Genomic DNA, 13,480 nt, shown 5'->3' with positions numbered 1-13,480 from the left:
CCCCCCCCCTCCCCTTGGCTCCGTACTTGGCTGCACAGCCTGTCCCCGCTGGCACTGAACTTGCTTTCCTCCCCGAGCACATCCCTGCCCTGCTCCGCTGCCTCGCGGGGTGGGAGGGAGAGCCTGAGCCCGAGCGGGCTCTGGATGGGGCTGGGGGAAGGATTTGGGTGCGGAGTGTGCGCTCCGTAACGAGGAGGGAGATAAGGCTTGCTGAGGGCTTGCGTCTTGTGGGGTCTGATGTGGGGCTGGAGCTCGTGGTGCAGATGGGGTGTACTGGGCTGGGCAGCCCCGGTGCCCAGCTCACCCATGTGCGGTGCTGCCCTAAGTGGTGTTTTGGCTGATTTTTGCCTTGAATTAGTCAACTTGGCTGTTTGGCCCTTCTGTGATCAGCCTGATAGCTGAGGAGCGCTGCTCGATAAAGCACCCAGAAAACAAGAGCCTGCAGGCGGCTGCACGCAAGCGGGCAAGGTCCCCGTTCCCGCTGGAGGCAAACAAAACCCTGGCAGGGACCCATTTAAAGGTGCCAAACCTTCCCGCTCCGGTCCGCTTTCAGCCCCGGCACGAGATACGGCACAGTCCTTGTGCGCACCAGGTGCCCCGATGGCAGCCGGGGGCCGCGGGACCCCCGAGCGGTGACTCTGTACCGCGGGATCCCCGTGCGGGCAGGGGTGGAGGGCAAAGGGGCTGCGCAGCTCCGGCCGCATGGCCCAGGGCACAGCTTGGGGGGGGGGGGGAGGCGGCTGCTCTGCTTTTCGTCCGTGCCGCGGAGGCATCCAGGGTCACTCCCAGCCTTCCTCCTTGTTTCTGGTAGGGAAAAGTGTTGTGTAAGCTTTTCCCGCAGCTCTGCGTCTCCAGGCAGCGCTCATTGTCCTCAGGGCAGGAGGGTCTGTGTCCCCACTGTCCCTCCGCTCCCCCTGTGGAAGCGTGTGCGTCCAAAGGGAACGGCTGCAGGGGGTTCCCCAAGGCCAGCAGGAGCCGTGGGCACAGGGTTTGGACCCCTGTGGCTGCCAGGACCCTGCGGGTGACCTCCGTGTCCACGGCAGCACATCACCCCACGACTGATGGGACGTGACTTCCAGCCGGGCAGCAAATTACTGGGGGGGGCTGCGCCGACGCGCGTGTGGCTGTGCATCGCAGGAGGCACGTGGCAGCCTTTAAACTTCGCAAAGCACGGGAAAATCAAGCAAAAAAAAAAACCCCACCAAAATAATTCTGAGTAAGGCAAGACGAGGCGTGCTGGTGGCGGTGGCCGTGGTCTTCCCGTGCCCCGGCAAAGCCCTCCGGCTGCTGCTCGCCCCCGGGATGCCGCGGGGGGAGCAGCGGGGTCTCATCCGCTGCTGGTTCCCAGTAGAAGCCCCGGATTTTGAAGAAACAAGTATGTTTTTTTTTTCTAAGCCTGCAGCCTCAGCGGCTGCAGATTAAAGCGTGGACACGCCAAGGTAAAGTCAATATTGCTGTATTTGCTCCTTGGTCTCGTGATCGCAGAGGGTCAAATCCAGCAACTGTCCCCAGGCACCCCCGGGGGAGGCTGTGGCAGAGCAAAGGCACCAATCCTGCATCCCTGGTTTCCAGCTGGGCACTTTCCCCGGCCCGACCCGGCTCTGGCAGCGCTGCTCTGGCCGCCTGCTGCGATGCCACCAGCACATCGATGCTCCTCCATCCCGGTTTTGGATGCTACGTGAAGGCAGGTCGGATTTACAGCGGCTGCTCAGATGCCAACGTCTCCCTGTCCAGTGGAGCAAAACTGCCTGGGAAAACCCTGTTGAATTAAAATTTGGTTTTTTTTGGTTTTTTTTTTCTGATGGTCTGTAAAGTGTCACAGATGTGGATTGCTGCCCTGCTGGGATGCAAAAACAGGGAGAGCCTGTCCCCCGCCCCCCAGCCTCTGCTCCCGGGCAGCTTCATGGCATGGCTGAGAGCAAAAACCTTGGCATCGCCTTGATTGCTCGGGGTGCCTGGGGCTTTTGGGGCTTTTCTTGTCCCTTCGCAGCACTCAGGCGTGTTTAGGAAAAGCATCTGGCAGCCAAGCGCATTTATTTTAGTGCTGTTTCCATCCCCGCTGCTGTGGGGGTCGGTCTCTTTTCTCAAGTAACCAGTGATGGGCCGAGAGGAAACAGCCTCAAGTTGTGCTGGTGGGGGGGTATTGATATTGGGATATTGGGAAAAATTTCTTCACTGAGAGGGTTGTCAAGCACTGGCACAGGCTGCCCAGGGCAGTGGTGGAGTCGCCATCCCTGGAGGGATTTAAAAGCCATGTAGACGTGGTGCTGAGGGATGTGGCTTAGTGGTGGACTTGGCAGCGTTGGGTTGACGGTTGGACTCGATGATCTTAAAGGTCTTTCCCAACCTAAACGTTTCTATCATTCCAGCTGATTTCCCGTGTCTCAGGTCGTCGTGCTGCCCCGCTGTGGTAGGGTATCAAGGGATTCACTGGGTAACAAGCGAGACAAGCAAAGGGGCTCTTTATATACCGTACCCCTCCCTAAGCATCCCCCCTTCCCATCGGCCTTCCTATCGGAGGGGGAAGAGCACCCACCTCCCATGGCACCAACCCCCACCTCCTCTGCTGCCCCGCCGCTGCCTCCTGACGCTGCGTTTTGACTGTTGATTAACTCACATATATTTGGGCAAAAAATCGCCGGTGCTTTCCGCTCGCCCTCGGCCCTTGCAGCATCCCTCGTGCCACCCTGCCGCCCCGGAGGAGCTCTCGCAGCAGCCCCCGCCGTGAGAAGTATTTCCTTCCATCGCCTCCCTCTTGCTGCTGGGGAAATTTTTTAATTTTTTTTTTTTTTTTTTTTGCCTCCGGCAGTCTTGCTTCCCCCTCACCCTCCAAAGGCCAACGTGGGACCTTAAAAATAGAAACCAACTGCGCAGCTCACGTGCATGGCGTTAGCCCGACGCCGTTTGCAAATGCCACTCGGTCAAATTGCATCCGCAGAGGGGGCACACGCCGGGCTGAAAGCAGAGCAGGCGAATGCCTTGAGCAGCACGTGTTTGCAATGCCCACCCCGGCGGGGTTCAGAGAGGGGGGGGGCCCGGCAGCTCTGCTTTTGCAGGATGGATTTTGGGAAGAGACCAGTTACCGTAGCAACCCTGATTATTTTTTTTTATTTTTTTGGGGGGGAGGGGGGGGGGAGGAGCTGCAGTGCCCTTGCCCAGGCTGAGACCCTGGGAGAAGATGGGGAAATCTGGGCTCCCTCCCCTTCCCCCCCCCCCCCCCCCCCGCTGTCTACTTTTAGAAAACAAGTAATGACTCAGAGAAATGCCCAAACCCAGCAGACCGCGCTGGAGGGCAAACCCAAAGCAGCTTTTTTTTTTTCTTTTTTTTTTTTTTAATGCAGTTGCGGAGGAGGAAGGAAAAGCTGCTGTGGGCAGCGCTGGCTTGGCCCATGTCCCCATGTCCGTCCCCCCCACACACACCTCCACACCACCCCCCATGGCATTGCTGCAGCAGAAGGAGCTGCTCTGGGGCCATCCCTGCGTGTGACCCCCGCAGCCCTGCCAGCCCCACCGCCTCCTCCGGGGCCCCCGGCCATGCCCCGCTGCCCCCCACGCCAGCCCCACCGCCCCGCTGCCCCCCACGCCCGCCCTGCTCCTCCTGCTTCATTTTTAGCTCCATCTGGTGGCAACCAGACCTATAAATTTAATATCTCGCGGCAACAACCCTTCCGTGCCTGCGCCACGCATGTACCATCCCTTTTTTGGCGTGCGATGACCCCACCGTCTGCCAGACGTGGTTTTGGTCCATCATTTCCCATCGGTGGGGGGGGGACAGTGTGTGTGTGGGGGCTCTCTGCTCAGGTGTCCGATCAGGCTGTGAGACGCTTCGCGAGATGCTTTGCAAGATGAAGGTTTCCTCTTGCAACCATGTCCAAACACCACCACAAACCCAACTTTTTTTTTTTTAGCTTTTTCCAGCCGTGAACACCTTAACCCGGAGCTGCCGCCTTCCCGAGGGCTCAGCGGCCGCCTCATCCTCGCTCGGGCTTCAGAGGAAGCGTGGCCGGCTCCAAATTTATCACGCACCTAAACCGCCTTCCCACCTCCCCTTTCCAGCCCCCCCCCGCCCCCCCGTGCACGGAGATTCGCTCAATTAACAGCCGCACTCGTTGCTGCCGTTTCGCACAGCGCGGACGCCGCTCAGGCACAGGGAGTATTGCATAAACTTTATTAACTTTATATATTCCGGCTCTGCTGTTTTGTTTTGTTTTTTTCTTTTTTCAGTCGGAAGGAAACCCAAAGCAGCCCCGGCTGTGCGCGGTGGTCTTTCACCCCCGGCGCATCGTGCTGCCCCACCACCGGTGCGCCGAGCGCGTCGGTGCTCGAGCAGCCCCGCTCGGGGCACGCTGCCCGCGGCTTCGGCACCGCTCACGGTGCTGCTTTTCGGTGAGTCCTTCCACTGCTGCCAAGGACAGCCCGGTCTCCCAGAGCGTGCGTGGCGGGGGGACAAAAGGTGCTGGGCCAGAGCAAACGCTCCCCACGGCTCAGTGGGGACGAGAGGCTCAAGGTCCTCCTGCGATGCCGTACCCCGGGAGCGGTGAGAGGGGCTCCGCAGGGAGCTGGGGGTGGTGGGACCACCTCTTGGCTTTGCACCATGGATGTGATGAAGAGCGCGACAGGGTGCAGCAGTGTTGGACCAAGTGCTGCCTGCACCTGGGCTAAGCGTGTTAAATATTGGAACCCGGACATACATTTTTCTTGGAATAACCACGCGATGGTGAGGAAGACGAGGAGCCAGAGCGGAGCAGCCCAGGCAGGAGCTGCTTGTGCAAGGTCTTCGGGGCGAGCAGGGCTGCTGCCTGGGAAAGAGGTGGCAGAGGCACACAGTTTAACGCACACTTGGGTGAAAAGAGACCAAAGAGACGTGAAAATGGTTCTATCTGTGGTTGCAAGAGCGGGACTGGTCGCAAAGCATTGCTTCCTGGGCGGGAGGGAGCAGCGTGGCGAGGGCTGAGGGTCCGGCGGTGCTCTGCAAGGACTCGCGTGGTTGGATGCACACACGTTTATTGATAAATACACCGGACACACACTACAAGAAAAATCAAGCCGGAGCCACAACTGAACACAAACTACAAACCTTCACGTTGGTGTGGGGAGCGGCAGGGACCTCCCACCCTACTGGCTGAACAAAGATGTAAACTCTGGGTGATGCCTTCACTACCACGGGGCTTTTCCAGACTGCTACACTGCCAAGCGCCGGCACCGAGTTCTCCACAACTCGTCACCTTTTCCCTTGGCCACCTCCCCGCGTCCTGACCCAGAGGGGCCATGGGCTGGTTTGGGGGGAGGATGTGCTTTCCTTGGAGCCCTGTCGGAGGGCAAACCAGAAGGAAGGAGCCGCTTGGCAAGAGCTGGCCTGGAGGGGCTTGTGCAGGAAGGATGGTGGGAAGGGGTGCCTCAAGAGAGGGAGCTGAGCAGCCGTTTGTAGAGGAAGCCCAGCTTCTCCCGCAGGGCCAGGAAGGTAGGACGCTCCTCCGTGTTGCCACTCCAGCACTCCAGCATGATGCTGTAGATCTCGGGAGGGCAGGAGCTGGGCCGGGGAAGGCGGTAGCCCCTGGTAATTTGCCGTACGGTTTCTTGGTTTGTCATTCCTGCAAGGAAGGAGAAGATGCCCCTCAATCTAATGTCCCCAAAGGATGCCCTGGAGGTACACCTGCACTGGGCCAAGACATCCACTGGCACTGCTGTGAAATGGTGTCTTTCTGCCACGAGGTTGGTAGAGGAGAGGCTGTGGGAGATCATCCAGCCCATACCACCTTCCTGCCCCCAGCTCCTGCACCCCCTCTGCAAGCACTGGAAGTCCCTCTAAGCAATTCCCAAAGTGAACAAGAACTTGCTCATGCGCTAGGAGCTGCTTCCACATCCCTTGTGGAAGGCACAATACACCAATTCATGACATGTTGGCTTTTGGGGGCCATGGGCAAGCTGCCCAGCGTGTGGATGGAGCGGCACTGGAGGGGGCTGGCAGCCCTACCTTCATACGGGATTTGTCCATACGTGAAGACTTCGTAGAGCAGAATCCCATAGGACCAGACATCGGACTTGAGGGAGTAGGTGCGGTAGTTGGCTGCCTCCGGGGCTGTCCACTTCACTGGGATTTTGGTGCTGCTGCTGGTGGAATAAATGTCATCCTGAAAAGCAATGGGAGATGGGTCATGAGGGATGGTATGATGAACACAGCCGCTGCCTTTGGGTCTTTGCTGGGGCTGCGGGCTGGGAGAGGGGACAGCGAGGGAATGGTTGCAGCACGGGGCAGCTTGGTGGCCTGGAGTGATGGGGAGGGGCCACAGCATCCCACTGACCAACCTTGAGGAGCCGGGCAAGTCCAAAATCGGCGATTTTGCAAGTGAGTTCCTCTCCCACCAGGATGTTTCTGGCTGCCAGGTCCCGGTGGACAATGTGCTTCTCCTCCAGGTACCTCATCCCATCTGCCACTTGGCAGGCGATGTTGAGCAGGTGGGAGGTGCCCAGGGACTTCCCTTCGGGACCTGTTAACCCAGGCAATCCAAGCATTGGGTGCAGTCTAGCAACATCTATTTTGGGTGTTCTGGTTTGGAAGGAGACCCTGTGCCAGCAACGTGGGACCAGGGGAACGTGTAAAACCTTGAACTGGAGGTCCTCCCTAACCATCCTGGGTGTGCCACATGGGAAGTTCAACACAGACATGTGCTCCTCAGGAATGGGACTGGGGTGAGCTCTGAAGGGTGCCCTGTGCTACGATGAGGACGCAGATGTCCATGGCCTCATTTGAAGATAAAGGTGACCTTCTGCCATGCAAATCTCCAACAAGGCCTCTCAACCCGTCCTACCTGCAAGCTCCAGCTCCTCCAGCACCAAATGCTGCTGGAGCCCCAGCCAAAAAGGAGGTCAGCGTAGGGGAGGAGGGGGGGTGTATCCAGTAGAAAAACAGGTCTTGGTGGGAGCTGTTTGTCTTGTTTCGCTTCAAGACTGATTACTGAGTCAGGAAAAGAAAGGCCAAGAAAAATAAACTGATGGCCAGGTGATGAGTGGACCATGGTCTGTTACCAGCTCTGCAGGTGAACAAAACTATGCCTCCAGGCCCAGGGACAGGTTTGCCTAATGAAGGCTGAGTTGCCCAAACACAGGAGAGGTGCTTCTGTCTACTGGTGGGAGCTGGCAGCCCACAGGTGAGTGATGAAGGAGGGATGAAGGTCCCTACCAGCACAATTGGGCTCCCAGGGACTGAAGTGGACTCAACCCATATGGACACCAAAAGGATCACACCAGACTGTATCTTTGGGTCTTGGCTTCACCCAAGACCATCTCCACCAAGCGCCCATGGGTTTCTCTGCGTTACCACTGATCTAAGCAGAATGGAAACCAAGCTCACTCTTTCTTAGGGTCCTCACTTGGGTTTGTGGTGCCATTCCCGGTCATGAAAAGCACCTGCAGAGCAGCGCTGCCCCAGGAGCCCACTCCCCACAATGCTGGCACCAGTACTCACTGTTGAGGTAGCTGTGGAGGTTGCCTTTCCGCATGAGCTCAGTGATGATATACACAGGCTCATCCAGTGAGCAGACAGCGTGCAGCTGGATCAGCTTCTCATGCCTCAGGCGCTTCAGGTTCTGAATCTCCTTGGTGAAGTCTTCTGCCTTCATGTCAGCTGGGGGAGAAAGCCAACATGATGGTTGTGAGCTACCTTCTCACATGGGCGTTGAGAGCTCAGCACCTCCAACTGGAATGAGGGCCATTTTCCTCCTCACAGCCCACCCCTGCTCTCAAAGTTCGTGTCTGCACACCCTGTCTTTCAGGTCCAAACACCCAAGAGATATTTTCCACAGGGCTTTGGATGCTGTTTTCAGCATCATAGTCCCACCAGGACTTGACTTACAACAAACCCATTAGACAGAGCCGTTTTATAAAGGTGAAGTCCAAGCTTAGGTGGGTACACAGAAGTAGAACAGTGGCTACTTTGCCGGGTCCTACCACAGTTTGCTCGATAAGACAGACACAGTGACCAAGAGGACTAGGAAACAAAAGGGGGTCAATGATGTGGTAACAACCAAGAGACTCACTTGGCCACCATTAACATCTGCTCCTCCACCTACCTTTTATGATCTTGATGGCCACCGGCACTGTGTTCCTCCACAGTCCTTCCCACACCTCTCCAAAGTAGCCCTCTCCCAGCTTCCTCCGCAGGGTGAACTCCCAGCGCGGGCGCTCCCAGCCGTCCCTCTCGGGGGGGGTCTGTGAAATGGGCGTTGCGTGCTTGGACCAGCCAGGCAGGACCTACTGGTGGAGCTTGCACCAGCTCTTGGTGCCCACCAAGTCCCGGTGGCCGTGGAGGAGTGAGCAGAACATGGTGCTCTGCCCCATACATTCCATGGGGGCTGCAGCCTGGGCGTTGCTTTTCCCTCTGTTAAGTGTTCTTTGGGGACACAAAGCATGTGGGGCATCCACTGCGTTATCTTTGCTGGGAGCCACCGTGTGCAAGGGGGGAGATTTTTGGAGACTACATGAAATATCAGGAATTCAAGTCATAATTCCCTCCTCATTAGACCTCAAATGTGGCTTTTCTCTATTTCCACCAATAAATAAAAATGAGTAAATGAATATTATCGAATATTATGGCTGGTTTAGACTTCAGCTCATTAAGCATTTCTTTTATCTTACACCTTTCAATTTCGCTCTCGAATTATTCACATGTTTAATTGTTACTTCTAAGTCATAATTGGTGAATGGAATTCTAATCAGGAAATGAGTCGGCAATTTGGGATTAATACTCTAATTGGATTTATGGGTGCCACGCTAATTGGCATGAAAACTATGTAAAAGCAATGTGGTCTTATTATACTCTAGGGAAAAAATTGGAAGTGCAGGTATTTCCAGATTTGGTATTGAAGGGATTTGTAACAACGCAGTTTCTAGTCTTTGAGATGGAGACTTTTCAGAAAAACCTGTGCATTTTGGCTGTTCAAAAATATATATAAATGGCTTTAACGCAGCTGATAAGAGGTGATGCTGGCAGCCATACCGATGGTGTATTTTAAATTTAGTTTAGTAAAACTCAAATCCCAAATGGATAGGCTAATTATTTCTATTTTCCCCTCATTTCTCTTTCCTTTTTTCCACCCTGGCCAGCTTTGGGTCCTCGACCGAGCCGCGCCGTTGGCGTACGCACCGCAGGGCTGCAGGGCTGCAGCAAGGGGCTCTGGATGACCTTCCAGTGCTTGGTGTAGAAGGCGAGGAGCTCCTCCATGTCGGGGAAGGGGTGTCCCTTCTGTATGTAGAGGCTGCCCCCGGGGCTCTTGCAGATTCGGAAGTGGCTGACCTTCGCGTGGTTGCGCACTGCGGGAAAGCCCAGGCCGGGGGAAAACTCAGCTCGTGCCATCACCGGCTCCTTCCCACCTCCCCGCTTGACTCTCACCCTCTCCCCTTTCCAGGCTCCTGGTCCATTAATTCACCCTAAAGCGACCCAACTCGCCCCTGGGGTATTCCATCCCCCTCCCCGGCACCCCCTGTGCTCCCACCTCCCGGCTCAGAAGACTCCTGGCTGTGGGCAAGTGGGGGTCATTTGGACTGAGGGGGTGATGCTTCGTTAGCGGGGATGATTCCCCATGGAAACGAACTGCTCGGAGAGCAGCAGAGTTTGTGGCTGCTCGAGATGGATAAACCAGGGGCGGCTGGACCTCCCGCAGGCACGCTGCGGCCCGGGGGGAGCCGATGGGTGGGGTGAGGCATTCGCCATGATTTTCTCAGGGTTTTTTTAGGTGGTTTGGACCAGATCGTAACGGCGCTGCCTGGTCCCAAACTGCCTGAATTCACATTTTTCTGTACATGGGAGCAGCCCAGGCCCTGGCAACCCGGAGAGGCGGCGTATTTTTAGACAGCCCTGGGATGACAAAAGCCGCTGGAATGAGATCCTGGGAGTGAGGGCCACGAAACCATCATTATGCCACTGTGAATAGTTTATGGCTTTCATACCCTGGACGGGAGCAGCGTACTTTCCTTTGCCACGGTAATTCGGCGATCCATACCCACATCTATGAGCTTTCCCCATGCGTTCAGAAAGCAGTCAATTCACTTGATGCTGTAAAGCGCTTTAAACGTATTTCCATGTTTTTCACCCCGTGCTGACCGAGCCAGGAGCTGCCCTTAAGGAACAGCCTGGCTCTTTTCCCTGTGCTCATTTTCTCCGGGTAATTGCCATCAAAATTACCTGAGAGAGAGTACTCGCCCTTGCTGCTCTCGCTGTCCCGGACGAGGAAGGAGCCGTGCTGGTTGGGAGGGGAGAGCAGGAGCTGCTCGGCTTCGTTTCGGCTGATCTTGCTGAAGTACCAGCTGGGGAAGGGGGGGGAGCAGAGCGGAGGGGGTTAGTGCGGTGCAAAGAGGTGGTGCGTAGACGGGGCCGCGTCCAGCCCAGGGGCTCCTGCCCCTTCTGAGTGCGAGCAGCTCCCTCCCACTGTTTGCTCGCCCCTCGTAGCCACCGAGCGAGCGGCACGGCGGGCAGCCCCGTGGCTCAGAGCCTGCAAACGCTCCTCCTCGCGCGCCCCATCGCCAGCCTGCATCAGGACTCCTTTATCGGATGGGTTTTGCAGGCAAAAGCTGACTTTTATTGCATCTTGCTGACTGCAGAGCGTTTTCTCCAGCATCTCACTGCTGCATCGAGCTGGCCAGGTCTCAGCACCGTCCCCAAAATGAGGAGTTTTGCACCCGCGGCTCAGGGCAGCGGGGAGGTGAGCACCTTGGGCTGACAGCCGCTGGCAAATAAAGCACCAACCACCCACTCCTGTGCGGAAGATGCTCTGGTGGGGCTGCACGCACGTGTCCGGCTACGAGAGCAACAGCCACAGGCATGGGATCGCTTTGCACTTCTTGAGCTGCAGCTCATGGACACAACCACCTCTCAGAGCCCGTGAGTGAATCTCATCAGTAAATCAGTAGTCTCATCAGTAATCTCACCACCCTGCCCTGGCAGGGGGGTTGGACTAGATGACCTCCGGAGGTCCCTTCCAACCCTGACCATTCTGTGATTCTGGAAAAACATCTCCAGGAATTGGCTTTTGCTGCTGCAGACATGCAGCGCTGCTTGGGGACCTCGGCAGCACCGAGCCAGGAGGGAGGACACAGCCAAACCCCTCTTCCACACCCGATCGGTGCCGAGATTCATCACCGAATCCCCAGCGAGGAAAGGCGGGTTGGCGGGCTGGGTCCCGGCTCAGCGGGATGCGTGGGAGCGCGGGGCTGCTTCCTCCAGCCTGATGCAGCCGGGACGCGAGAAGCCGAAGGTTTCGTCATTAGCTGGGATCGCCAAGCCTCTTGAGAAGCCGCGCAGGAAATTATACGTGACGGGGTTACGCGGCCAAACAAATTACCACCCAGCTCCGACCTGCGGCTCCGCAGAGTCTGCGCGCTCGCCCGCTCTCTCCGGCGGCGACGCCGCGCACGTCTGCCGCCCGCCGCCCTCCCGCACCGCGGCATCCCCCTCGCCGCCGGCCTCGGGACGGGGCTGGGCAGGGGTTGTGCGTGCACACACACACACACACACACGCACGCTCAGCGGTAGCCTGCCCAACTGTTCCGTGCAATGGGACTAAAGCCGCGAGCCGACCCCGCGGTCCTCGCCGGTGTGGTCCCAGCACGGTCCAAACCAGACTGGATATGCCATTCTCCGAAGGACACGTAAGGAGAGGAGCGAGGGAGGGTCTCTCCCATCCCGCCCCCGCCCTTCGGGGCCCCTTCCCAGTCTCCCCCTGCTCCTGTCCTCTTCCCCCCGGGCGGCGCAGGGCGAGCGCCGGGGGAGTCAGCAGGGCGATGGCACCCGCCCCGTCCCTGCGCTCCCCATCGCTCGCCGTGACTCACTGCCTGGCACAGAGGGAGCAGCAGTGTCTCGGGGCGCTTTGCCCGGCGTGTCGGGACCGGGCTGCCTTATGCAACGCTGAGCCTGGGCTTTCCCCAGCTGAGAGAGGGCTGAGACATCAACCCGAGCTCCACGTCGGGCGGGAGAGGCACCGACAGGGAGGGACCCCCCCAACCCCACATGAGCAGGAGCCGCATGGCAGCAGCCACAGCACGGCTTGGCCCTACAGAGCTCCAGGCTTCCCGGCAGGTCCCAACCCAAACTGCTTCTCCTCGGGGTCTTTGGAGCTGGCAGGGCTCAGGCAGAAGCTCCCCCAGCTCGCTCCCTCCCTGCTGCCTCCCCTTTAATGCAGAGGAGAGGAGCTGGAACAAGCAGGAACCCGCGTATTCGGCACCTACGCACACCACGGCACCGCATCCCAGCCTGGAGCCACCTCATCCCGTGCGAGGGTGATGCATGCAGGAAAGGGGGACCAGCATCTCTGCCCCCGGTGCATCCCCCAGCCGGGGTGTGCTGAACACCCCCACCCCACCTCTGTGAGCTGCAGGAGCTTCACGGCAGGGATGCTCAGGGGAGGGAAGGTCCCCTCTCGATCCCACCACTGCTGGTGGCAAAAGCAGGGGATGAGGAGCCCGCGGTCCCCGCCGGAGCAGAGGATGAGCTCTGCCTTTCCCTGGGCAGGGACACGGCCCAGCCTGGTCCAGCCTCCATCCCCCGATGGGTCCAGAGCACGGGATACTTACGGCCGGTGAGTGGAGGTGCCCTGGCTGAGGTTGGCCACGTACGCAGCAGGAACGTAGCCCATGGCCGGCTCCCCCAGCAAACGCCGGGCTAAGACATACTCTCCTTCTTCTCTGAGGACACGCAGTTTGTCCCCTGCATTTACGCTCAGTTCCTCCGCGCTCCGGGCTGTGAAAGCGTATAAAGCGATAAAGAGAGAGGACTTGGGGATGAAGGAAATGGAGTTCGGCTCCGAGTGCAGCGAAACAGAATCGGAACCAAGATACCCCAGTGAGCAGCTCTCTGGCATGGAGCGGGGACGGAGTTTGTTCCAGAAGGACGTCAGGAAGGTCAAACGCTTCCGGACAAACTGCTCCATCCCTGGTGGGTGCGGTGGATGCGGTGGTCTATGCCACCGCGCTTCTCGAGGCCAGAGGAAGGGGCAATCCCGGGTTCATGCCGCTGGCCGGGCGGCTCATGCCGCCGTCCCGCGTCCCTCGCGCACGTCTGGGCGCTCGCCGGCCCTTCCCAGCGAACTTCCTATTTCTGAAAGTGAAACTGGTTGATCTGGTGGGACGAGTCTGCAGGTGGGATGAGTCTGCAGGCGGGAGTCCCACGCTCAGACCCGCAGGCACATCTGGGAGACGGGCACAGCTGGAGCCGGGCTCCCTGCTCTCAAAGAAGGAGAACGGCTCTTTTTTTTTTTTTTTTAATTATTATTTTAAAGTGTGCTCTCCTGCTTCTTACCAGAGCACTGGTAAACACAGCCCTCTGTTCTTCAAGCAGCTCTTGTGACAAGTGGCTGACTCCAGTTAATAGTCTTGATCTCACCTGTGTGGGAGTGTATTTTTTTTTTTTCCCATAGGAAAATAATTGCATCCACAAATGCGTGAGAGCTAAAACAGAATTAAGGAAATAACCTTAGAAGAGACCTGAAGT

General features: G+C 57.9%; 1 protein-coding gene across 1 annotated transcript; it reads right to left on the bottom strand.

Annotated features, from left to right (window-relative positions):
• Positions 1-5,397: 5,397 nt before the first annotated feature.
• LOC309678197 (tyrosine-protein kinase Srms-like) lies at positions 5,398-12,920 on the bottom strand (the record flags this gene model as incomplete). Its single annotated transcript, XM_082491168.1, has 8 exons — positions 5,398-5,591; positions 5,975-6,131; positions 6,307-6,488; positions 7,466-7,624; positions 8,070-8,208; positions 9,143-9,309; positions 10,181-10,302; positions 12,565-12,920. 8 exons carry the CDS (start codon positions 12,918-12,920, stop codon positions 5,398-5,400), a joined length of 1,476 nt encoding a protein of 491 aa, XP_082347294.1.
• Between the last annotated feature and the right edge of the window lie 560 nt (positions 12,921-13,480).

This window comes from Vanellus vanellus, assembly GCF_965231255.1.
Source record: "Vanellus vanellus genome assembly, chromosome: 15".
Classification (NCBI taxonomy): Eukaryota; Metazoa; Chordata; class Aves; order Charadriiformes; family Charadriidae; genus Vanellus; species Vanellus vanellus.
This window is presented reverse-complemented; position numbering and strand designations above follow the sequence as displayed.